Source organism: Brachypodium distachyon, chromosome 4 (genome assembly GCF_000005505.3).
Source record: "Brachypodium distachyon strain Bd21 chromosome 4, Brachypodium_distachyon_v3.0, whole genome shotgun sequence".
In the NCBI taxonomy this organism is placed as follows: domain Eukaryota; kingdom Viridiplantae; phylum Streptophyta; class Magnoliopsida; order Poales; family Poaceae; genus Brachypodium; species Brachypodium distachyon.
The window spans coordinates 38,520,094-38,542,816 of record NC_016134.3 but is presented as its reverse complement, the minus strand read 5'-3'; the positions used below and the strand labels follow the sequence as shown (position 1 = coordinate 38,542,816).

The following is a 22,723-nucleotide window of genomic DNA, read 5'->3' as shown; positions in this document are numbered from 1 at the left end:
TTACGCACGAAAAGTCAGCCGTACTCGTCCAACTTCAGATCTAGATGTCGCAAAAAATTACGGCTACACATCAGTTCAAGATGTCTAAGAAATTAATAGCTCTTGCGTTCAGAGTTCATCGCGACACTGTTGTGCCCCACATCACATCTTCTCAAAGAAAAGCAAACTGACACGTTACAGGGGGGCAACTAGCACCATGTATGCGGAGTAGGTTTAATGGCATGTAAATCCGGTAGAAATGCCAGCAGGTAAAAATGGCAACCCCAATCACTAGAATAATCATCAACTCGTACAGGTAGTGAAGTAGTGGGACTCTGCTGGATCGTCCAGATATAATCTGCGATCTAGAAGGGTGTGAGCCAAGCTACTCGACCTCCTTAACATCTGAGATGTCCATGTCTGATGCTTTGCTTTCAGGCTTACATTCTGGATCTACCGTCTCAGCACCACAATCAAGCTGCTCGTCTGATCCATCAACCTTCAGCTTAGTTTTTCTATCATCGGCTTTAGGGACTTTGAGCCCAAAGCGCAATGAAACCCTTTCAAGCAGCTCCTTTCCATCCAGGGGAGAAACCATGACACACAAATTGGTCTTTCCTTTCCAGCAAACAATAGCGATTGCAGAGGGATCCGTGGCTATTGAATCTATGTGCTGATGCCCTGGAATATTTATAAAGATGTTCAGCTATCACTTATCAGTAAGTTGTGATATTTCTCTTTTAAGACTCAATAAGAAAAGGATGAATGTAATGTACCTTCACGTAATACGACGACACAGCAACCTGGTAGCAAAGCTGAAGCTTCCTCACCGAATTTTGCATCCACAAAATCTGGAAACTTAATGATTCTGTACTGCAAAAGATGCTGAAAGTCCAATGCAGATGCATATAGAATCTGTTTGGTGATGTAGGGAAGCAGCAGAGGCAATCCCTCAGATGATAACCTGAATGTGCATGGTGAACCGTCCTTTGACGACTGTCTTTCCTGAAAGGGGACAAATAAAGAAGAGTAACAGAGTTAATGTACAGAAGTTTGCTATTCTGAGAAAAGCATGAATAAATAAACATCAGAAAATAATGGGACACTTACAAATATCTTTAGGCCAAGTGAGGTAATCTTTAGCCGCTCGCCAACTTTTACATTGAGCTCCAAAACATCTTGAACTGATTTTGACACATAATATATTCTTTTAACATGATTAGTATCAGGGTTTCTAGTCACAAGATGACCCTCAAGGGTAAATGAATCCTTGATACCATAGAAAGATACTATGCTTGTGATTGTCGCTTCATCTCTGAAAAATATCACAGGATCAACCCCTCTCCATCTTCCTTGATTCTGTGTCTTCCTCTTATCTCTTGTTGCTGCTTCATCATTTTGTGTCTCATTAACGATTACACTACCTTCCTCAGAGGCCTTATCTTTTGAAATTGCATCCATGTCTCCGTTTTGTTGTTTACCCGAAACATGGCTGCCCTCAACCCCTTGCTGGTGAACTGGGATTTCTTCAGACGGCACCTTATCTGAGCCTGGACTATCCACAGGTTTCACAGCCCTGTCTTTCAAGATACTGTGCTCACCTTTCATCACTTCTACCACCTGGTTCTCTGAAATTATGTTCAGTGTACAGTGCATACTTGAGTACTAAGAACAAGTAGCTAATTGAGATTTGATGCAATAATCACTAAAGATATGGAATAGTTGGATGCAAAAGAATACCATTGAGAACAGAGAGTTTCTGAAGGACTGCAATAAAAAATGCTCCACTGTTTTGGTCATGAGGAACAATTCTCATGCAACGATGTAGTGGCAAATTTGAATGCTCTGTACAGATGGAGGTAGAATCTGATTTTTTTTCAGAGTCCCTTGGAACTTCACCGGACTCAGATTCAACTTGGTTTATCTCTTCAATGTTGGTTTCACCATTATTGCTGCCATTGATCGCTATTCTTGATTCTTCTTTCCTCTCTACCATATCCCCTGAGTCCATGTCTGCATCGGCCACATCCATGTTGAGCTCCCCACTGCCACCAACCTTACGGTTATCCGTGCTACCTTTACCTGAGGGAAACATACTTGGTGATATCGCGTTCTTCCTGTAGTGAAGGACATCTTCATGAGTGCCCAACCAAGACCCTCTATCTCGTACCTGCAATATTTAGACAGAATTAAGGAGGGCGGCAGGATACCAAAATTATAAAATGTATAGAGGACACTGAGGATATAACAATTATATTGCACATACCAAGAAGAAAAGAGTACAAATGCAAACAAGTTTCCAAAATTAATTGGAACCAGGCGAACAAAAACATGGATTGGTTATTTGGCTGTGTACCAGATGCAGAAGCCAGGTCATAATGAAATTCCTCCTTTCTCAAAAAAATATAAAAATATAAATAAATAAAACAAATCTTTGGTAGCTATTCCAAATGTAGTCCTTGGACAGGTGTCACACTTCTAAGTGTATAATACACTGAAAAGAAATTATTCTTGGTAGAATATTCACAAAAACTGCCGCATCCTCTCCCATTTACAAAATCGACAATGTGAACAAAAGAATTACATTCAAGAAAACAATTAAACAGAAAATGTTTCGGATATAGTTGACTAGTTGTATACTGCTTACTGAACGACTTTATCTAGTGAACAATTAAGCTTTGACAATTGTTAGTACAGAAGGTGCCACATTAGACCATGAAATGATGGCCACATTTCAGTGATGCTGTTCTTAATGACTTGGAAGAGGTTCTCTCCCAATGTTACATGACTTGCTTGCACTAACCTCCAAAAAGGAAAGCAACTTATAGGTTCATAGGAAACCTTGACTAATTAGCGACTATATAATTATTTAATTAAAACAAGAGGACAGGACCACGTTCGTCCACATAGGCTAAAATAATCTGCACCGCCAATCATTGTGTGCCTAGATTATAGCGGCTCAGATCTAAAAAAGAAATAACCATAATAATAAACAAGATATTAGGATAGATGTACACATATATATAGCCTTGAGTCCATGATTGCCACCTTAGGAGGAGGAACCGATAAAAAGTTCGACAGAGAACCAAATACTACACTGAAACTGCGACAAAAATCTATAGTGGGTCTAGCCGTGCAAATGCACAGGTCACTTGGCTAGCGATTTATGAAAACAAACACCTGATGGGCAAAATGAGATACCATAAACAAGAAATATGCATGATAAAGAGACACATATACCAACCTTCCAGGTGCTAAGTCCAGGACGGCGAACCAATTCAGGAAGCTCATTAGAAACATCAAGGAGTTCAACAGAATCTCCGCATCTCCGCAGGATCTATGTAGTTGAAAGATATGGTCAATGTTACAAAACACACAGGACATGAAAACTATACAAGAACCTAAGCTATATGCTGGAAATGAGCATGTTTTCTCAGACACTTCTCCGACAATGGACTTGCCATACACTGAACGCCATATCATAAAAATGAAAGACCTCACCAAAACCATGAGACATTAGTACTGCACAAATCAGAGATGGAAATCAAGCAACAAAAAATACCTCAGCAACAACAGCTTCATTTTCAACAGGATTCATTGAACACGTTGAGTACACCATCCTTCCGCCCACTTTAAGCAAAGCAATACCTGAAGCAACAAAAGTACAAGCCTAACTTCTTGACTCTTCCAGCAACATAAAAAAAACATGACTCTTCAGGTAACAAATCATTAGCTTAAAAAAAAACATATCATTTAGCATTTACTCAATACTTGTTATAGTTGGAAAGACTGAGAACTACTGAACATAGAGTTAAATTCAAAGCATATGACTGAATACAAAAGAATCCAAACAAGATGTACATATCTTGATAATGTATGTATCTTAAATAACTTCATAAGATGTCTTAACAAGCCCCCAATCAGTACGCTATCTTTATTGATCATGTGATGAAATAATCATAAGATGGCATGACATAGCTACAAAGCCATTATGGGAATAGTCAATTGCACAAGGGCGAGACAAGACTACAACACAGAAGTGACTTGGAATGCTTAAATATAATATAGAAGTAAAAGCTCTAACATAGAGAACCAACTTAAACAAAAGCAAACACATAATGTGATAATCGTGTAAGTATATTTTAATCTTTACCACGCATAGCTATTTCAACTTGGAGACGATGAAGTCCATTCCCCATACCAGCATTCCTGGGTAGCCAATTCAGTTGATAAAAAACTAAGAAAGAAAAATAAATCGGCAAACAGGTTAAATGGTACAGTATTTACCACTTTCTCCACATATCAGGAGCCTTACGGACAGTCCCATCACCACTACATGGCACATCACACAGTACACGATCAAATTCCAACCTCTGCGGTTTGGACTCGTCTAAATATGTTTCGGGACAAAACTTTGTAAGACTGCAGCCAGGAAAGTTCTGGGCTTCATGATTTGTCACTATCAGGTTGGCTGTGCACATTCTCTTTGTCTGATGAATAAGAAGATTGCATCTTTGCACATCGACATCATTAGCTACCACCTGAGTACACAGTAAAAAGTGCAAGGTAAGGGACCAAACTATATAACCATGGTTTTAGAAAAAAAAAATCTTTCAGAAAACGCAAAAGCATTGTGTCTCGTACTGAAAAGGTGGGAGAGTATTTACAGGCCTAGAGACTAGAGAGGCCAAATACAAACACGGTTTTAGTTTAAGAATTGATAGAAATTACAAATAACTACAGCTGTATCCGCTATTTGTAGTAGATAGAGAAATGCACCATGGCATTTGGAAGCACTCCAGGCTTTGTTGACTGGTGGATCATCTCAAGTAGCTGGAAAGTTTTAGACCCTGGAGCGGCACACACTGCATAAGGTCACAAAATTCATGAGATATATTACTGTATTACAGTAGTCTACTCTCATCATAAAAACAGAACAACATACTCAAATAATGTCCTCCTTTAAGCTTGAGTTCAGAAAAAATAAGTTTAAGCCAACACCAGTCAGAAAAGAGTGGGCTTAAATGAGAGATTCATCTAATGGCAGATGCTATGTTTTTTATTTTCTGTTTTGACTTGCTATTGTGCTTTAAAAGCCTTTATTTAGCAACAACTAGTTTTATTGGGCAAATAGGCTACAGACCAGACAAAGCGGATTTCGGGAGAGGCCAAAGTGATATCAAATAGGCAGGTCAAGAAACAGAAAGCCAGTAATGTAAATTGAACTATGTTAGCATGTGCAATGATGGATGAACATACTGTCAAGGATATGATGGTCGGGTTGCACGTTCAGAAACAAAGGTGGGACCTGCAAAAACAGCATATATGATTGAAACAAGAATATCCCAAGTATATTTGAGGCATCAAAAAAATATGCCACCTTTGAAATAAATATAAATCACTTACCATGCTGACAGCCTCTTGCCTAGTTATATTGCCAACTTCATTCTCTTGCTTCAAGAATTCATGAAAACTTGAGTGGAAAAAATTAAAGTTAAACCAACCAAAATATCTCACTAGATATTAAATACAGGAATATGAATATGCATCCAATGTGTCAGATGTTCTAAGTAACCATGATTACTCAACAAAATCATTTCCATTTAGCACCCTCAAAACTCTTATGAGAAACTTCAACAAGAAAATATTAACAGCAAATGTAGTATGCAAATTGCCATATCACATTAAAAGGTCTAAAAGAGATATGTGACAAGTTTCAGTGAACCGTTTTTTTCAGATGAGTGAACTGTTAATTGGAGAACAAAGAATTCAAAGCAAATAGCAAGTTGGTTGAAAACTGATTCATGCAAAAATTCACTGAATGCAGGCCACATTTAAGACACAAGCGTGTTCTCAATAAAGCATTGATACATTGCTCTGTGGTAACAAATGTGTTAAATAGATTCTTTTAATCAAAATCAGTTTAACAAGTGCCTAAAAACAAGCATCTACACTGCACATTGGTGAGAAGGTTCACTCCAAGTAAAGATCATCCAATTGAACGTTAGTTTACCTCTCAAGTGCCTGGTTTCTCCTCAGCTGCATTCGAGAAAAGTTCAAATGCCATGCAAGATTGCCAGGATACCAAGGCAAAGGACGAATAGCATCTTTTTCATGCTCATCACTAACCTGTCCATGACAAAAGTATTACAAAAACAAAATATCAAGGGCATGACTCAAATTCAGTCACGAGTCTTAGAAACAACCTCCGTCTCCAACGACTTCCTGAAGTCATTTTCTAACTGTGAACAAATGTCTTGATAAAATTGACAGCTGGAAAGCAAACAAAACTTTAGCCTGCTAGAAATCTAGGATAGAAGAATGAAACCATTAACAGAATTAAGTTATCAGCAATCATACCATACATAAAAAAAAGTAAACAAAAAAGGGTATTAGCACAAATAGTATGCCATTTTATGTAATTACCTTCTGCTGTAAACATTATATCAGTTGTTGATATTCTTGCAAAATAAAAATATATGAAAAGGTGACAGATGTACATAACAGAATGTCTGATGAACCAATTCAAGTACCCACCACTAGGCCTGTGCATTCAGTTAATTTGGTTAATTCGATCCGGTAAATACTACTCCCTCCGTCCCATATTAAGTGTCGCAAAGTTGTCTAGATATGCATGTACCTACACACTAAAACACGTCTAGATGCATGTGTATGTAGACAAAGTTGTGACACTTAATATCAGACGGAGGGAGTATATCAATAGTTCCGTAAGTTTCAGTTTATACCAAGCTTTTTTGGTACAATTTTGATAAATACCAAACCAACCAAAGGTTGAAGCGAATTCAAATAAGATGACACCAATTTACTTTTGTTTGTATATTTGAGAATATACTGAAAATGCTCCATATATTTAGCTCTCAGGTCGATCAGCTTTCAGCATGTATAAATGATTAAGTGCAGTGTGGAGCACTAGAACATGACGCTATTTGAGTGATCAATTGATGACACACACACAAACAAACATGACACAATTATTTCCATTTAACTGATCAAATCAATCCATACACAGCACACGCACAACAACAACATTACAACTAGTAGAGATTGCCCTTGTTGGGCTGGCTGGGCAGCACCGAGAGAAATAGGGACGAGTCCAACAGCCGACGGAAGCATGCACAGGCGGAGGATTTTCAGTTATTGGTATTTACTTTTTTATACCGAAATAACAGAGACAAGTATGGTCAAGTATTTCCATACCATACTACAAACCAAATACCATAGTAACTGCCAAAATGGTTTGGTTTTAAAATGCACACCCTTAACTACAGCCAGTAGGTAAACCAGAATAGAGACCATATTATCCTTTTCTAAGCCCGGAGAAAGTTTGTGGCCCTATGGAGTCAAGTTCAAAATTTCATCATGAAACGTAAAAGCTATGAATTCAGGAAAAGTGAGATGCAATAGCCATATATGCTTACAAATCAAATAAATCACACCAATTTATTGAAATAATATAAAAATTGGATCGTCTTGAAAAGAGCAACACAGCTTTACTAAATAAATTGCGCTGGTTGGAGAAAAGAGGCAGGCAACATGTGTTTCTCAAGAAGTTAGGACCTGAAATATAATTTTGGGTTTTTCACAGTTAACAGCCTGTAGATGATCTTTCAACCCTAACACAAACATGCCAGGAAATTTGTAACTTGGCTATTTCAGTAGAAACAGCAAGGTTCTCAGGACTCACAAAGTAGTTTGCGTTCAAATACAGATGCTATCAAGAATCTGGCATGTTGGTTCATAAGCCAACTGCTTTACAGTATGATTTAGTCAACTCAGACCAACTGAATAAGCAATCATTACACTGAACATGTGGATGCAGTACGCAGCCTTGAAGTTTCAGAGAAAACAGAATTACCTCGCATTAATCCTAAAAGCGGCTGGCAATGGCTTCCGGAGCATGCTCATGAAGTCATTCCACTCTTCCTCAGGAACAATTTGCTGCTCCTGTTAGGCATACACATTCCAAAAGGATTTTAACAGAAGTACACAACAGTTTGTCAGTTTCTAAGTACTGCCACATACCACCTGAAAACTAATACTCCCTCCGTCCCATATTAAGTGACTTTCTATTGTATCTAGACACTTTTTAGGCATAGATACATTCATATTTGGGCAAATTTGAGCCACTTAATATGGGACGGAGGGAGTACAAGCCATCAAAATAGAAGCTAAGGCAGTGTAACCCAGCTATTCACAAGGAAAGTATAGAGATAATACACTCTGTACTGCAATCAGTCCACAAAGGCGCGCCTTACAAAATACTCTCCGTAGTCGCTTACATTGACACCCGCCATTACATCAATAAATTAATACATTCTAAATTGAAATATACGTGAGAAGTGAGAAGCCAACCCAAATGATAAACATTAGCACCTAGGGAGCCCCCATGGCTGGCTGAGCTCCATGTTGCTATCATCAAGCCAAAAATGTGAAACAGGAAGCTATACGTGATCTGAACCGAGCGGACGCACCTTGTAGTAGGCCTCGAAGGCCGGGTTCTCGGTGGAGAACGGCTGCCAGGAGTCGTTTCCCTCGCGCCCCTCGCCGCTCCCTGCGGCGCCTTGGTCTCCGCCGCCGCCGCCGGCGGGAGGGCGCTGGGGGTTGTCCTTCCAGACGTTCTCGCGCCCCTGCTTGAAGTGTCGGCGCTGCGACCGCCCGCGCTTCCTGCCGCCTCCCATCCCTCCTTCTAGTGCAAGCTTAGCAGCTTATGCTGCTAGTCCGGCTCTCAGTGGCGGCGCGGAGACGTGGCGCGAGCGAGGCGACGAGGACTTTGAGCGCCTGAGTTTTGAGGGAGTGGCGGCGATGGAGGTGGGAGGAAAGGTCGCGAGGAGTGGGGGGAATTTTGGGGGGGCTCCCGTTGGGCCCGTTGCAATCGGACATGCTCGAAGTAACCTATGGGCTGAAATCCACCGGCCTAATGGGCTTCAGTGCTTCATGGATCACTATGGAAACCCATATACACGCTCAGTGAGTAGGCTCCCTAGCCTCGACCAGCCAGGATTAAACTTCCCCTAAAAAAAAGCCAGGATTAAACTGAGCCGCTCCGATGCATACAAGAAATTTTCCTTTGGCTGTAAAAAAATCATTTTGTTCTAAGAAAAAAAATACTAATCTTTCTGTTTCTTTTAACTTTTCATATTTTTTTAAATCACTTTTCATTTTTTTCGTCCGCCAAGCAAACATCTCTATAACCAAGCATACAGAAGGAGCTGGACTTGTCTAAACAGGAAACCCAAGGTACTTAAGAGACGACAGACCAACAGTATAGTAGGCAGCAACGTTATTATCTCCACCAATCATGAACACCACAGTTTTTATGAAATGAGTAAAATGCATCGGAGGTGCTAATTCTTTCATAAAGGTTCCAATTTAGTCTCAATTCCTTAAAACTGCATGTTTGAGTCACAATTGTGTCACAAGTGGTTCAACACAAGTCCTAATGTGGCTTGTGCACGTGTTTGCTTCCTACATGGCTACTTGGACCCACATGTCAGGCGATAGGATGGACTAATTTTTGCAAAAGAACCCTTCCTCTATTTCTTCCCTTCCTCGAGCTTCCTTCCCCCACCAAACCACCCCCTTCTCCTCACACTCCGGCGAGCCGAAACCGCGCCTTCAACCTCTCCTCAGCAACTCACACGCCTCCCCTGCCCAGCCATGGCCGCACGGACCCGCAGCAGCCGTACGCCCGCACCAGCGCCGGGACAACAACAGCAGATGGTGGTGGTGGCCGAAGAGCTCGGTGGCGCCGCTGCTAGCGCGTCTGGGTCCGTGAGCCTGGACGTCTAGGAGGGCGGGTCGTCGGCGGCGGGCAACCGGTGGTCGCGAGAGGAGACGCCGGTGCCTGGCGTTGCCCAAGATCCGGCCCGACATGGACGCCGCCTTCCGAGAAGCCGCGCTCAAGGGGGCCCTCTGGGAAAAAGTCTCCAGGTAATTCATCAACCAAATGCATCAACCTCACGCAGATTAATTCGTGTCTGCAATTTCGCATCGAATTGTGCATGTTTCAGTTATTGACCTAGATACCCTAGATGCTGTTCTTGTGGCACGCACGCCGGCCTGCATGCCGCGAGAAAAACTGCACACAGTGGATCGAATCGATTACTAGTGAATTCTCCAATTTTTCCAGTTCCTTTTTTCCTCTCGTTCTTCCCCTTTTTTCCTTCACGATATGCGTGCGGTCGATGCGAGCACCGCAGTAAGCATCAATCCCAATCCCGCAGACAGTTAATTAATCCTTCCATCTGTTTCCTCTCCAGTCTCCAAAAAAGAAATAGTGTCTTTCCCATGAGAGCAACATGCTTAGGCATGCAGAAACATAATACTACTTTTCGATCATGTAGATCAGTAGATGTAGAGCTAGGATAGCACGAAGTGATCTGTGAGTGGCTAGGCTAATTAAGCAAGCTGATTATTTGGTTTTGCGGGAGGATTGGGGAGATGGGGGCCTGAAGTGCCGCGAGAAGTGCCGCTTTGGCTCGCAGGAGTGTGAGGAGGAGGGGGTGGCTCGGTGAGGAATGAAGCTCGGGGGCAGGGAAGAAACAAAGGAGGGTTGTTTTGCAAAAAGAAGTCCACCTTGTCATCTAACATGTGGGTCCAAGTAGCCACGTAGCCAGCAGACACGCGTCCGAGTCACATTAGGACCTGTGTTGAACCACTTATGAAATAATTGGGACTCAAACGTGCAGTTTCAAAGAATTAGGACTAACTTGAGACTTTTACGAAAGAATTAGGAGCTCTGATACATTTTACTCTCATGAAATTGATGTAAAGGCCAGACATCATTTCAAACAAGTACAAAAGAATCTTAACATTCAAGGCTTTCTCAACATTATTGTCGTGGTGGTGTCACGGCAGATGCCATAGGATGGCTTAACTTGTGGCCGATGGACGAAAGAGGAATCCGGAGGAGGGAGGACGTGAAGAAGAACACGCACGATTCACACTAGAACACACAGATTTACTCAAGTTCGGAGCCCTCTTGCCGAGGTAAGACTCCTACTCCTGCTTTGTTGTATTAGCCGAGATAAGCAAGCTCTACAATGGTGCTCCTTGAGCTGTATTCTTGAGGAAGAAGAAGAAGAAGGGGAAAGCCTAGAATGTCTAAGTGCTCGATCTCCTCTCCAGGGAGGTGTGGTGCTCTATTTATGGGCTAGGAATGTCACACTGACATGCGGGCCGAGTCCAACATCACCTTCCTTGGGCCCCGCCGGGCACGCGGCTCGGTTCCCTCCAGGCAGTACCGCAGGGTACAAGACAACTTTACTTTTCCCTGCCAGCCTGCAACGGGCACAACTATCCTCTGCCGGCTTCCGTCATATATTCCCTTTCGGTGCTTCTTTAGCGTGGTCACCTGACACCGGTACGCAGCTGATTGTTTTTCTGAGATGTTGCACCGCGTGGTCAGGATAAGACCGTTAAAGGATCTCGGCACCGCCGAGGTCGAGGGGCTCGTCCTTATCCTGCAAACTTACAAGATAAGAAAACTATGCCGGCATACGCCCGGGATGCCGGCTTATCGTTAGTTTAACTTTATGAAGCTGGCATACGTTACTATGCCGGCTTTGCCTCCGTTATCTCGGCTAGAGTTGTGTCGCCATGACCCTACCCGGGGTCATCCCCCCGACACTAGTCCCCGAAGCTGTTGTGGTCCGGCATGGAAGGATGTCGGGCTGCGACAGTTTCTCATAGACAGACCACTGACACCTACCTGGGTCTAGCCGAGAGGGATGCCGAGATAACCCCAGGTCCTCCTAGCCGAGATCAATTATTTCCGGGACTCCGGGTTGGCGTGCTTATCCAGCCCTTAGCCGAGATTCCTTCTTCTCCAAGACACAGTCAAGAACTTGCTTCAGCCGACATAGACGCCATCTGTGACTTTGATTCTACACTTCTCTAAACTAACGGGAGGATAAGGCTTGAGTTACTGCCATTGCGCTTTTTGAAGCGAGCGTGCCGTCGCGTCGGACAGTAAAGCCGACAGAGCTTTTAAGGATAGAACTTCGGTTCCCACGCGAACACTTATCCTCCGGATCTTGCGGGATTCTCGGCGGCACGCTGCGTAGTAACCGAGCAAGCGTCTTGATGAGCATAACCGCTTAAATCGTGCGCAATCTTCCTGTTAGCCACTAAGGTGGTGGGCACGGGAAACCCGCACCCCACTATTGTGCCTCGGGTATAAGAAGAGGAGGAGGGCGTGGGCGGAAAACCCTTCGCACTCCTCGCACCCTTCGTTCTCCTCTGTCTTCTTTTTCCTTGCACACTTCGCCGCCACTGGTAGCACCAAGCTCGCTCGCCGTCGCGGTTTCTCGCCTCCGGGTTCGCATCGGTGGTTCCCCCGCAGCCCTTTGAGCTTTTGCCGCACTCACCTGCTAGCTCAAACCTCGCGCGAGCAGCATCTTCACTAAACCTCAAACCCTAGATCTGTTCTCCAACAATGGCGTCTTCCTCTCGCAACCACGCCATCGACCCTGCTGCTCAGGTGGAGGAGAGGACCAGCTCTGAGCACGCCGCCTGGGAGGGCTCTGACGTGACCCAGGCGGACATCCAGTGGCTCCGCCGCTCCCGGCGGATCCCGGAGGAGGTCGAGTGCCGGGTTCTCGGCGGAGAAATCGTGCCAACTCCTGAAGCTGGTGAGCGTGTCGTCTTTCTCTCACATTTCGAGCGCGGCTTCGCTCTTCCTGCCTGTGATTTCTTTAGAACTTTCTTAGATTTCTTTGGCCTCCAGCCGCACCACCTTCTGGCGAATGCCATCCTCACTCTTTCCGCTTTCGTCACCTGTTGCGAAGGCTACCTCGGCCTTTGGCCTTCCATTGATCTGTGGTCCCGGTACTTCATGTTCCGGCCACAAGTTCTCCCGGATAAGGACAATCCCGGCGCCGCAAAGCCGATGACCCAATGCTGCGCCGCCACCATCGTTCCTCACCGAAACTCGGCCTTCCCCAGGATTCATTATCTTGAGTCATGCAAAAAAGGGCTCAAGACCTTTTTCTATGTTAAGAACTCTTAATGGCCGACAAGATCAATCTGCCGGGATTCGAAGTCGGCCCCCCGGAAGAGAAGAGGAACTGGTCTTTCGACCCGAAGGAGACCAACCAGGAGGTCAAGGAGATCCACGCCGCCATCCTCGAGCTGAAGGAGGAGGGGATGATGGTGGACGATCTGTTGGTGACATTTTTATACCAGCGGTTGCGCCCGCTCCAGGGCCGGTTACATATGATGGCGAGTATCAACCGTCCGGCTTGACCAGATTGAAGTCCGGCGCCAGGTCAAAGCAATCGCAAAGACCAGCCTGCCTGAGCAGTGGAGTTGGGGTATGCCGGCGTACAGCCGGAAGCACCGTGCGCCCCTGGTGAATGTTTTTGTTTATATACATCTTCTGCTCTCGCCCGACATAGGGTTATACCGGCCTTGCTTTGAATTAACTCGACGGCACCTGATTTTTCTCTGCATAGGTTCGCCCTTCAAGGGGATGAAGACGGGAAATCCCCGGACAAATGCTTTGTGGCCCCGCGCCTGACCATCGACCATGAAGATCCAGACTCGGAGGACTTCATGCCGATCTTTCATGCCGGCCCTCGCAGTACGGAACGTAAGAGTTTCTACCATCTTCTTGTAACCCTTATAACACTCGTAACTGAAATGCTTATTCCTGCTCTATCCCTGAAATAGCCGACTCGGGCGAGCGTGCCGCTGAGGCGTCGGAACCGGCTGCTGCTGCGGCGCCGGTTCGAGAGAAACGCGCAGTTGCAAAGTGCCCTGCCGAGAAAGATCTTTCGCAGAACGTGAAGCGGAAGAAAATTGCGGCACGTGGTCCTAAGCCGAAACCTCTGATCGACGGGTAAGGCTCTTATTACCTCAACCTCTGGTGCCGGTTTCCTTCTTCAAACTTATGCGAACAACTAAGCTTTTTATTTCTGCAGGGAGGCTTTAACGGCCACACAATCTCGGACATGTATCGCGTCCGAGATCCCGGCGGCTCCCACTTCCCGCGCTGAGGTTTCAAACCCGGCCACGGGTGAAAACGAGACCGCCGCGGATCCGACAACCCCCGCCCGGGAAGTTGGCCCAAGTGCTGACGCCACGGTCGTCGGGCAAACCGAGACCCCCCAGACCGAGACTCCTGCGGCCGGGGTCTTGGCAACCGAGGCCGCTACTGAGGCTGCTCCTACATCGGCCGTAGTCGAGACGCCGACGGAGCTGCCAGTTTTGGAGACGCCGCAACAACCGGCGGCGGGTCCTCAAGGACCCCAAGGGCCGCAGCCGACGCCAACACCACCTCCGCCTCCGTCGCGGCCGGTGGACGCCCGACCTGCAGCTGCCCGGGCCAAGAAGGCCAAAGGCCTTGCTGCAACTGCAGAGTTGGCAGCTCAGGGTTCCGCTGCGCCGCGTCCTTCTGGCAGGCCGCAGGAAATGCCCCTTCGGACGACCAGCGGGCACAGCTGGGCGTCGTTGGGCCAGTCCGTCATGGACTGGAACAGCGCCGACCACTACGAGGTGACTTCCAGCACCTTGCAGTCGGCTCGGCAAAGCCCGCTGGTGGGACCTCTGCCCGCAGCAACTCCAGAATTGGTGGCACCCGGATGTACTAAGCGAGGGTGGCTTTGTTTGAGGCCAGCCAATCTGCCGAGGTATGAAGAATTCCTTAAAATATTTTTCTTTCAATTCCGGTGTAGTACCGATACTCCTAGTCCCCGAGGTTTAGGGCGAGTAAGAATTAGTCGGCCTGAAACTCATCTCATAAAACTTCAAACCCTTATTCCCCGAGATTCAGGCCGGGTTTCAGAATAGTCGGCCTGAAGCTTAGAAACTTCAAACCCTTATTCCCCGAGATTCAGGCCGGGTTTCGGAATAGTCGGCCTGAAGCTTAGAAACTTCAAACCCTTATTCCCCGAGATTTAGGCCAGGTTTCAGAATAGTCGGCCTGAAGCTTAGAAACTTCAAACTTTTATTCCCCGTTGATTTCCTGTTGTAGTGAACTTATTTGTGAACCGCTGTTTTGGCAGTTCTGCATGAACAAGCGCACCGCCGCCTTCAAAACTTTGTTAACAAAGTACAAGAAATTGGAGACGGAGCACAAGGCGTTGAAGGCTAAGCGCGAGAGCCAGGGTAAGCATATTTAACCGGAATACGATCATTGTCCGAGCATCAATATTCAGCAAAGACTAACATTTGTTCTTGTTCTCAGCCGGGGACAACGCTCAAGTAGCAGAGCTGCTAAAACGCTTCGCCGAGGTTCAAGGTAACACTTAATCTTTATTCCGGATTCCATTCATATTAGAAATCATCCTCTGTAACATAAGTCTGCTAAACAGATGAGAAGACTCGGCTGGCCGAGCAGCATCGGGAAGAAATTACCCGGCTGCAGGCGCAGATCGCGGCTCAGGCCGAGGCGCACAAGACCGAGGTGAGCCAACTCACCTCGGCCCTCTCTTCCCAGGCCGATGAGAAAATCCGCCTGGAAAGCGAGGTGAAGAAGGGCAAAGACCTAGCTGCCCAGCTTGAGACCCGTGCTACTGCCGTGGAGTTGGAGGACGCCGAGAAGACCGCATTGTTCAAGGTCGTCCGGCATGAACTCATCAAAATTGACAACATGCTGACGAGTAAGTTACCTTGACTCAAATTCCTCATCCAACCACTTGTTTGATTAGTAGCAATAATGTACCGAGACTCACTGCTATTTTTTGTCTCTGCCAGAGTTCTTCCCCACATCCCTCGAGCATGCTCAAGAGACCGTGAAGGTCGCCCGTCGGAAGAGGGATCCGGCAGCAGCGGCGGGGGAGCCGTTCGAGTACGACTTGGATGCGTGCCGGCTCTCCCTATCTCACGGACCTGGAGCTGGTGGCGAAGCGCAGGGAGCGGGCCTACTCCTTCATCCAGTATGCCGACGTGCATATGTTTGTGGAGGGCCCAACCTCTGAAACTGACGCCGAGATGACCGACGGGGAAGAAGAAGAGGCTGCAGCCGAGGAAGATGCTGTGGAGTCGGCCTCCACCGGAAATGTTGCGCCGAGTTCCGGCACCAACCCCTCCGTCTCTTCTTAGCTTAGTCGTAAAAAACTTTAGAAATATTAGATTCCCGGAATGCCGGATGCAAATGTAACCGGAATACTTTTGTCTGTAAGACACCAAGTTTTCAATTTAAGAAAGTCTTTTGTTTATCGAATTCCCGACCGAGTCCCCGAGTTTATTTTTTCTCTTAGTGAAATTTTATGACTTCGCTTCTTTTGTCTGCCTTGTCGGCGTTCGAGGTACAAATCGCAAAGTCATAAAAGCACTCTCTCGAAAAAAGTAACTCAAAGAATTCGCTCGGCAATAACCGAGTTAAAAAGAAATGCCGAATGAAGATAACGTGTATCTCGGATCGCCTCTTTGCTTGTTTCCGTAGTCATTTTTCATGTGCTCGGTTATTTTATACCCATCTCTAGCTTGCCATGAAGCCGGGTTGCGGACAGCAGCGAAGTCATAGAGGGTTTTTGTCAATACCGACACACTACTAGATTAACGTAAGATTACGCAATTAAGCCATGTCGACATACAAAAGAGAATTGCAACAAAGCAGTTAAATTTAAGTCCTCGAGTTTCTTTTTAGAACCCGTCGGACAATTTCATTGTCTTAATTAGAACATTCAATCATAAGGAAAAACGATACAAATATTCAGCTCTCAAGTATAGAACGGACGGAGCAACGCTACATTCCATGGCCTCTTGGTTTCCTCGCCTGACCGGTCCATCCTATTCACCTTTGGATCTTGTGCATCTATAAGATAGTAAGAATCATTGTGGAATGCTTTGCTCACAATGAAGGGTCTTTCACACGGAGGTGATAACTTGTGCATGCCGGCTGTGCGCTACACAAGCCGGAGGACAAGATCTCCCTCCCGGAATACTCGCGGGCTGACCTTTCAGCTGTGATAATGCCTTAGGTGATGTTCATAGATGGCCGACCGAGATAGAGTCAATTCCCGTGCTTCTTCGAGTAGGTCGACATCATTTTCTCGGGCCTCTTTCACCTCGGCCTCCGTATACATGGTTACTCGTGGAGAGTCATGTTCAATGTCGGCTGGTAAAACAGCTTCCGCCCCGTACATAAGGAAGAATGGCGTGTAGCCTGTAGAGTGATTGGGAGTCGTCCTGAGACTCCATAACACAGTCCGGAGTTCATCCAGGTAGCATCCCGGAGTACGCTCCAATGGTTTGATTAGCCGGGGTTTTATGCCGGCCAAAACCATGCCGTTCGCCCTTTCAACTTGCCCATTGGATTGACGATGTGCTACGGAAGCAACATCCAGCCGGATTTTCTTTTCAGCACAGAATCGCGCGAAAGGTCCTTCCGCGAAGTTCGTTCCGTTATCCGTGATGATACCATGCGGGTACCCATATCTCAAGATGATATCCTTCAGAAATGACACCGCGGTTTTGCCGTCACACTTCTTTATCGGCTTGACCTCGATCCATTTGGTGAATTTGTCGACCATGACCAGGATATGCGTCATGCCTCCTCGCGCCCGCTTGAACAGTCCTACCATATCCAAACACCAGGCAGCAAAAGGCCAAGTGATTGGAATAGTCTTGAGTTCAGATGCCGGCATATGAATCTTGCTGGCATATCTCTGGCAGCCATTGCACTTCCTGACTATGTCTTTTGCTTCTTGTAGTGCACTCGGCCAGTAAAAACCATGCCGGAAAGCTTTGCCCACTAGCGTTCTCGAAGAGGCGTGATGGTCACACTCGCCTTGATGAATATCCCGAAGTATTTCTTGTCCTTCCTTCGACTCGACGCACCGCTGTAGGACGCTAGTGACGCTCCTCTTGTAGAGCTCACCATTAATGATGGTTTACGCCTTCGCTCTTCTCTGGATTTGCCTTGGCGATACTTCCTCTTCCGGGAGATTCCCATCTTTGAGGTAAGACATTATCGGTTGCGCCCAAACCGGCACAGGACGAGTGATAAAGATTGGCTCATTCGGCTCCTCCATCTCCATTGGCTCAACTGTCGTTGTTTCTGCTGAGTTAAGGCGCTCAGTCTCCGGATTATCGGAACCGTTGCCACCGTCAATGTCCATGGGAGTGATGTCGGCTTCTGAGCTCGCCGGGATAAATATCGACTCCAATTTTGGTGAGGGTTTGATGGACGGTTTGCGTAAATTCTCTAACGCCACCCCAGTTGGAATAGCCTATCGTGTCGAGCCGAGTTTCGACAATGTGTCGGCTGCTTCATTTTCCGCGCGAGGTATATGATGAAATTCACACCCTTTGAAATGGCCACTGATCTTCTGGACATGAAAGCGGTATAGCGCCATGTTGGCATCCAATGCATCCCAATTACCAGAAACTTGCTGGACGACCAGGTCGGAATCACCAAAGCACTAAATCCGACGGACTTGGATTTCTTTCGCCATTTTCAATCCGTGCACAAGTGCCTCATACTCGGCAACATTGTTGGATACTGCGAAGTGAATTTGCAATACGTATTTAAGTTGGTCGCGCTTTGGCAAGGTCATAACTATGCCGACACCAAACCCACTTTTCATCTTAGAGCCGTCAAAATGCAATTTCCAGTAGTTAGTTTTTGGGGGTGGTGGTTCATACTCCATTTCAGCCCAATCCACCAAGAAATCCGCCAAAGCCTGAGATTTCACGGCATCCCGTCTGTCGTACTGCAGTGCATAGGGAGCCAACTCGACAGCCCATTTTGCGACTCGGCCGCTCGCGTCTTTGTTACTCATGATTTTCGAGACGGGCGCCTCACATATAACTCGGATCTGATGTGCCTCAAAGTAATGCTTTAGCTTTTTTGCTGCCATATATACGCCATACGCCGTCTTTTGGTAGTGGGGATAATTTTGATTGGACGACGATAACACCTCGCTCAAGTAATATACTGGCCTCTGCACCAATTTGTCATTTTCATCCCGATTTGTCGCTACTATGTATAACAACATAGGCTCCTTCTCCATCGGCGAAGCTAATATAGATGTCGTAGTAATCATCTTCTTCAGCTCTTGAAGCTAGGTCGGCTTGTGGTGTCCACACAAATTTGTCGGTTTTCTTCATCAGCTGGTATAAGGGCATAGCCTTTTCACCGAGCCGACTCATGAAACGACTTAGCGACACTAGGCATCCCGTGAATTTCTGCACATCTTTGAGGCACTTTGGCAGTTTCATTCTTTCTATAGTAGCAATTTTCACATGGTTGGTTTCTATTCCTCGGCTTGATACCAGGAAACCAAGCAACTTTCCTGCCGGCACACCGAATGTGCACTTGGCCGGGTTCAGTTTCATTCGGAACCTCCGCAGATTTGTGAATGTTTCCCTAATATCATCCAGGAGCGTGGCGCTCTTCTTGGTTTTTATGACGACATCGTCTACATATACCTGCACATTCGGCACACCTGGCAGGTCTTGAGTTGACCATGCGAAGATATCCCGATTCTCACGGAGGAAGCTGCTGAGCTCGCCTTCCTATTTCTCCCCCAGGCCGGCACCAATGATGACGGTGCGGTTCGGGAACTCGCTGTCGACCTGTACCTTCTTTGTCTCCTTGGCTGCCTGAAAAAACCACACTTCCATGAGGATTGGTCATAGCCGGCAGGCCGACTTGTGCCGCCTGCGCCATCGCAACAGCTTCTTGTAATTTCTTCTTTTCGCCAGCGATGACCAACGACTCGGCCAATGCAGACTCGGCCGCCACACATTCCATTGAGCGTTTGTAGTTGCCAGTGATAACTATGGTACCATTTGGTCCCGGCATCTTCATCTTCAGATAACCAATGTGAGTAGTAGCCATGAAGTTGGCGAGTGCCGGTCTGCCAAGCAGCGCATGGTACGGACCGCTAAGGTCCACCACCTCAAACACTAGATTTTCGGTCCGACAGTTCTCCCTGGTGCCGAATAAGACGTCCACTCAGATCTTGCCTACCGGGGCACAAGACACTCCCGGCACTATACCATGAAAGGTACTCCGGCTGGGCTCAAGCATGTTATCTGTAATGCCGAGCTTAAGCATCGTGTCGCGGTATAGGATATTGATGCTGCTCCCATTATCAATGAGACCCAAGTGAACTTGACGTTAATGTCGGGCCCAATGAGCGTCGGTTCGACCACCAGGGCATATCCACCAGGGTTGGGCATAACCTTGGGATGGTCTGCCCGGTTCCAGTTGATCTCCTGCTCCTACCAACACATGAACTTTGGGACTGCCGGCATAACAGCATTGACCTCCATCTCTCGCCTGCGTTGACTTTGCCTGTCAGTGGGCTCAGTGATGAAAATCATGTAGCTCTGGTGATGCTCCTTGTACTCGTTTCTCCCGGCACACCCTGAGATTTCTTGTCCCTCCACCTGGTTGACTGCATTGTTTGCTTGAGGGGGTCCTTGGATCTGTGTGTTTGCGCCTGTGAGGGGTGGAGGTGGGGGTAACCGGCTTGCCTCGCCGTTCTTGGCCCGTTGCATCCAGCTGCATTGCCGCGTTGTGTGGTTCGCCGGCTTGTTGGGGTTAGTCGTGTGAAAATGACAAGGTTGATCTAACATCACCTCGAAAGTATACTATCTTGTCAGGGTTTCTTTTGTTCTCCCTTCTTGACCCACTACTGATTTCCTTTTTTCTGACGCTGGCTAGGGCCGACATCAGGCTGGTTCTGAACTGCAGCGACATGGGCTGGCCCATACCGGTAATCCGGCCTGTCATCCCTTCTCTTGTTGCGATGATCTTGATGATCGTTCCTTCGGAACGCCCCAGCAGGATTGTATGTCGGCTGCTCCCTTTGTGGTTCTGCCGGCATCAGCGATGGCTGAGTCGGATCGCCAAGCGCGTACATGTCGGCGATCCTGATCATTTCAGATAGAGTGGCCGGCATCTCTCTTCGCAGCCTCTGCCATAGCATGCTGCCATGCCGACATCCTTGGGCAAACCATGCTATGGCTTGCCATTCCACTATCCCTTCACAGGAATTGCGGAGATTGTTTCATCTTGTTAGCTAATCCCGGTCGGTTTCGTTGTCTTTTTGCTTACACATGGACAACTGTTGAGGACGATTCGGTCCCTTGTTGGTGCTAGTGAAATTGCTGACAAATGCTTCCTCAAAGTCTATCCAGCAATTGATGCTGCTTTTTGGCAAATTGTTCAACCATATCCTTGCTGGCCCCACGATCATCTGGGGTACATAACGTACTGTCCATCTGCGATTGCCACCTGCCACGCTTACTGTCGTGACATAGTCTTCCAGCCAATCTTCCGGCTTAGTACTGCCATCATACGTTCTTGTACCCCTGGGCAGCTGAAAACCCGGGGCTGGTCTCTCCCTCATGATCCGATGCGCGAAGCAACGCGGTCCCGGAGGGCCTTGCTCCTCCAGAAGCTCGGACAGATAAATTCTATCAAGCCGATGTCGAGCATCCAGGGGTGATACCTACCTGTTCCCAATTCGGCCTCCGAGCGGGCCGAGGTTGTCGCACTCACGCCTGATATAACCCTCGTTAGCCATGACCGAGTATCCGTCATCGTAACGTTCATAACGGTGATCTTCACCTCGATACAGGGGGTTGCGCCCGACACCCTGTTGTCCCGCAACAGTATTAGGTGCCGGACCCCGAGGTCGGTGCCCATGGTCATGCGAGTAACGCTCCTGCTGATCTCGGCGGCTGCCGCCGGGACGTAGACCACTTTGGCTGTCATCCACCCTTCTGACTACTTGTTTCTCGGCCAGGGCCGGTTCACAGCATTCCAACTGTTTATCCCCGCCAGAGTTAACACTTTTGTCACGTTTGCCACCAGGTGAGGACGCTTGCTTGTCAACCCGGCCACCAGCATCTGCAACCGAGTGAATGACCTGAGATGCACTAGGTTTGCCGTGCATTCTCAAGTATGCCTCATTCTGTTCGTTGGCTGTTTGGAGCAGTTCTTTCACGCGTAGCTGCTGCTGCTGAAGTGCCTCTCCCGTAAGATTCGGCAACTCTTCAGCCGCAGCCTCGGCAGCCCTGAGATTTTTGACAGGGGTATTGTATTTCGGCTTTAGTGCTGAGGCAAAACTTGCCGACACAGGTAGCACACCCCTGCCATCTCTTGTCATCTCGGCATTCAAGTTCTTGCCACGGTTACGCACATCCCCAACTCTGCTAGGTTTAGTAAGCGCGGTAGAACTAAGACCACGAGCTTTGTTATACTCACGGAGCGAGATCTTGAGCTGTTGTCGGGCGTTGGCGACGTCGACTGCTTCCTTTAGCAGCTATTGTCTCTCCAACTACAACTCTGCCTGCAGCTGGGTCAGGTTAGCGTTCGACGCCACCGGCGCAGTCAGCCGCTCGATGGAGGCCTGGATCTGAGTTGGCTTTGGCGGCAGAGTCGATGTGCCAGCTTGTGCGGCGATGTTCTCTGGCTTCTCCAAAGGGAGCTTCGCCGTTCTGTCGGACTTGGTTGGGACCGCGCCACCTCCTACAGCGTCCCTTCCCGCATTAGCACCATGAGCCGTCACCATGACCTCCACACGGTCAGCGGGGCAGTCGACATGCCTGCCGCGAGCCGTGCAGATGGCGGGGGGATATTCAGCCATCCCCACCTGCTCTGGGTACCTGCAAGGGCTGTCGGTAGCAACATAGACCTCGTGCATGCCGAAACTGATGAAGCGGCCTGCATAGGGAAACGGTGTGCCGTTGAAGCAGCCCGTGTTGTTGTTGATGAAGCCCAGAGAGCTGAATCTCTAGACCAAACCAGAGACCACGCGTT

The 22,723-nt window shown here is 47.2% G+C and overlaps 2 protein-coding genes across 2 annotated transcripts; one reads left to right on the top strand and one right to left on the bottom strand.

Annotated features, from left to right (window-relative positions):
- On the bottom strand, nt 1–8,820 carry LOC100833836 (tRNA (cytosine(34)-C(5))-methyltransferase). The gene is made up of 15 exons (XM_003578226.4): nt 8,472–8,820; nt 7,856–7,944; nt 6,186–6,252; nt 5,993–6,108; nt 5,386–5,452; nt 5,239–5,287; nt 4,759–4,844; nt 4,267–4,520; nt 4,133–4,188; nt 3,542–3,627; nt 3,224–3,316; nt 1,720–2,149; nt 1,090–1,607; nt 756–984; nt 1–660 (listed from the first exon to the last, which is right to left on the bottom strand). Exons 1-15 carry the CDS (start codon nt 8,676–8,678, stop codon nt 365–367), a joined length of 2,643 nt encoding a protein of 880 aa, XP_003578274.1. The 5' UTR covers nt 8,679–8,820; the 3' UTR covers nt 1–364.
- A 4,188-nt stretch (nt 8,821–13,008) lies between these two features.
- On the top strand, nt 13,009–16,044 carry LOC112268690 (MAP7 domain-containing protein 1-like). Its single transcript, XM_024454642.1, has 9 exons — nt 13,009–13,163; nt 13,455–13,582; nt 13,672–13,840; nt 13,923–14,496; nt 15,006–15,108; nt 15,188–15,241; nt 15,315–15,602; nt 15,697–15,790; nt 15,855–16,044. The coding sequence occupies exons 1-9, from the start codon at nt 13,009–13,011 to the stop codon at nt 16,042–16,044; spliced, it is 1,755 nt and encodes a 584-aa protein (XP_024310410.1).
- The last annotated feature ends 6,679 nt before the right edge of the window (nt 16,045–22,723 follow it).

What these genes read in the sequence shown, in the direction of transcription:
- LOC100833836 (XM_003578226.4), bottom strand. Translation starts at nt 8,678, where the DNA reads ATGGGAGGCGGCAGGAAGCGCGGGCGGTCGCAGCGCCGACACTTCAAG. An exon ending in CCTTCGAGGCCTACTACAAG is followed by an intron (nt 7,945 to 8,471) that starts GTGCGTCCGCTC and finishes TATGCCTAACAG; the next exon opens with GAGCAGCAAATTGTTCCTGA. An exon ending in AGTTGAAATAGCTATGCGTG is followed by an intron (nt 3,628 to 4,132) that starts GTAAAGATTAAA and finishes TTGTTGCTTCAG; the next exon opens with GTATTGCTTTGCTTAAAGTG.
- LOC112268690 (XM_024454642.1), top strand. Translation starts at nt 13,009, where the DNA reads ATGGCCGACAAGATCAATCTGCCGGGATTCGAAGTCGGCCCCCCGGAA. An exon ending in GGGATGATGGTGGACGATCT is followed by an intron (nt 13,164 to 13,454) that starts GTTGGTGACATT and finishes TTCTCTGCATAG; the next exon opens with GTTCGCCCTTCAAGGGGATG. An exon ending in ACAGCGCCGACCACTACGAG is followed by an intron (nt 14,497 to 15,005) that starts GTGACTTCCAGC and finishes CTGTTTTGGCAG; the next exon opens with TTCTGCATGAACAAGCGCAC.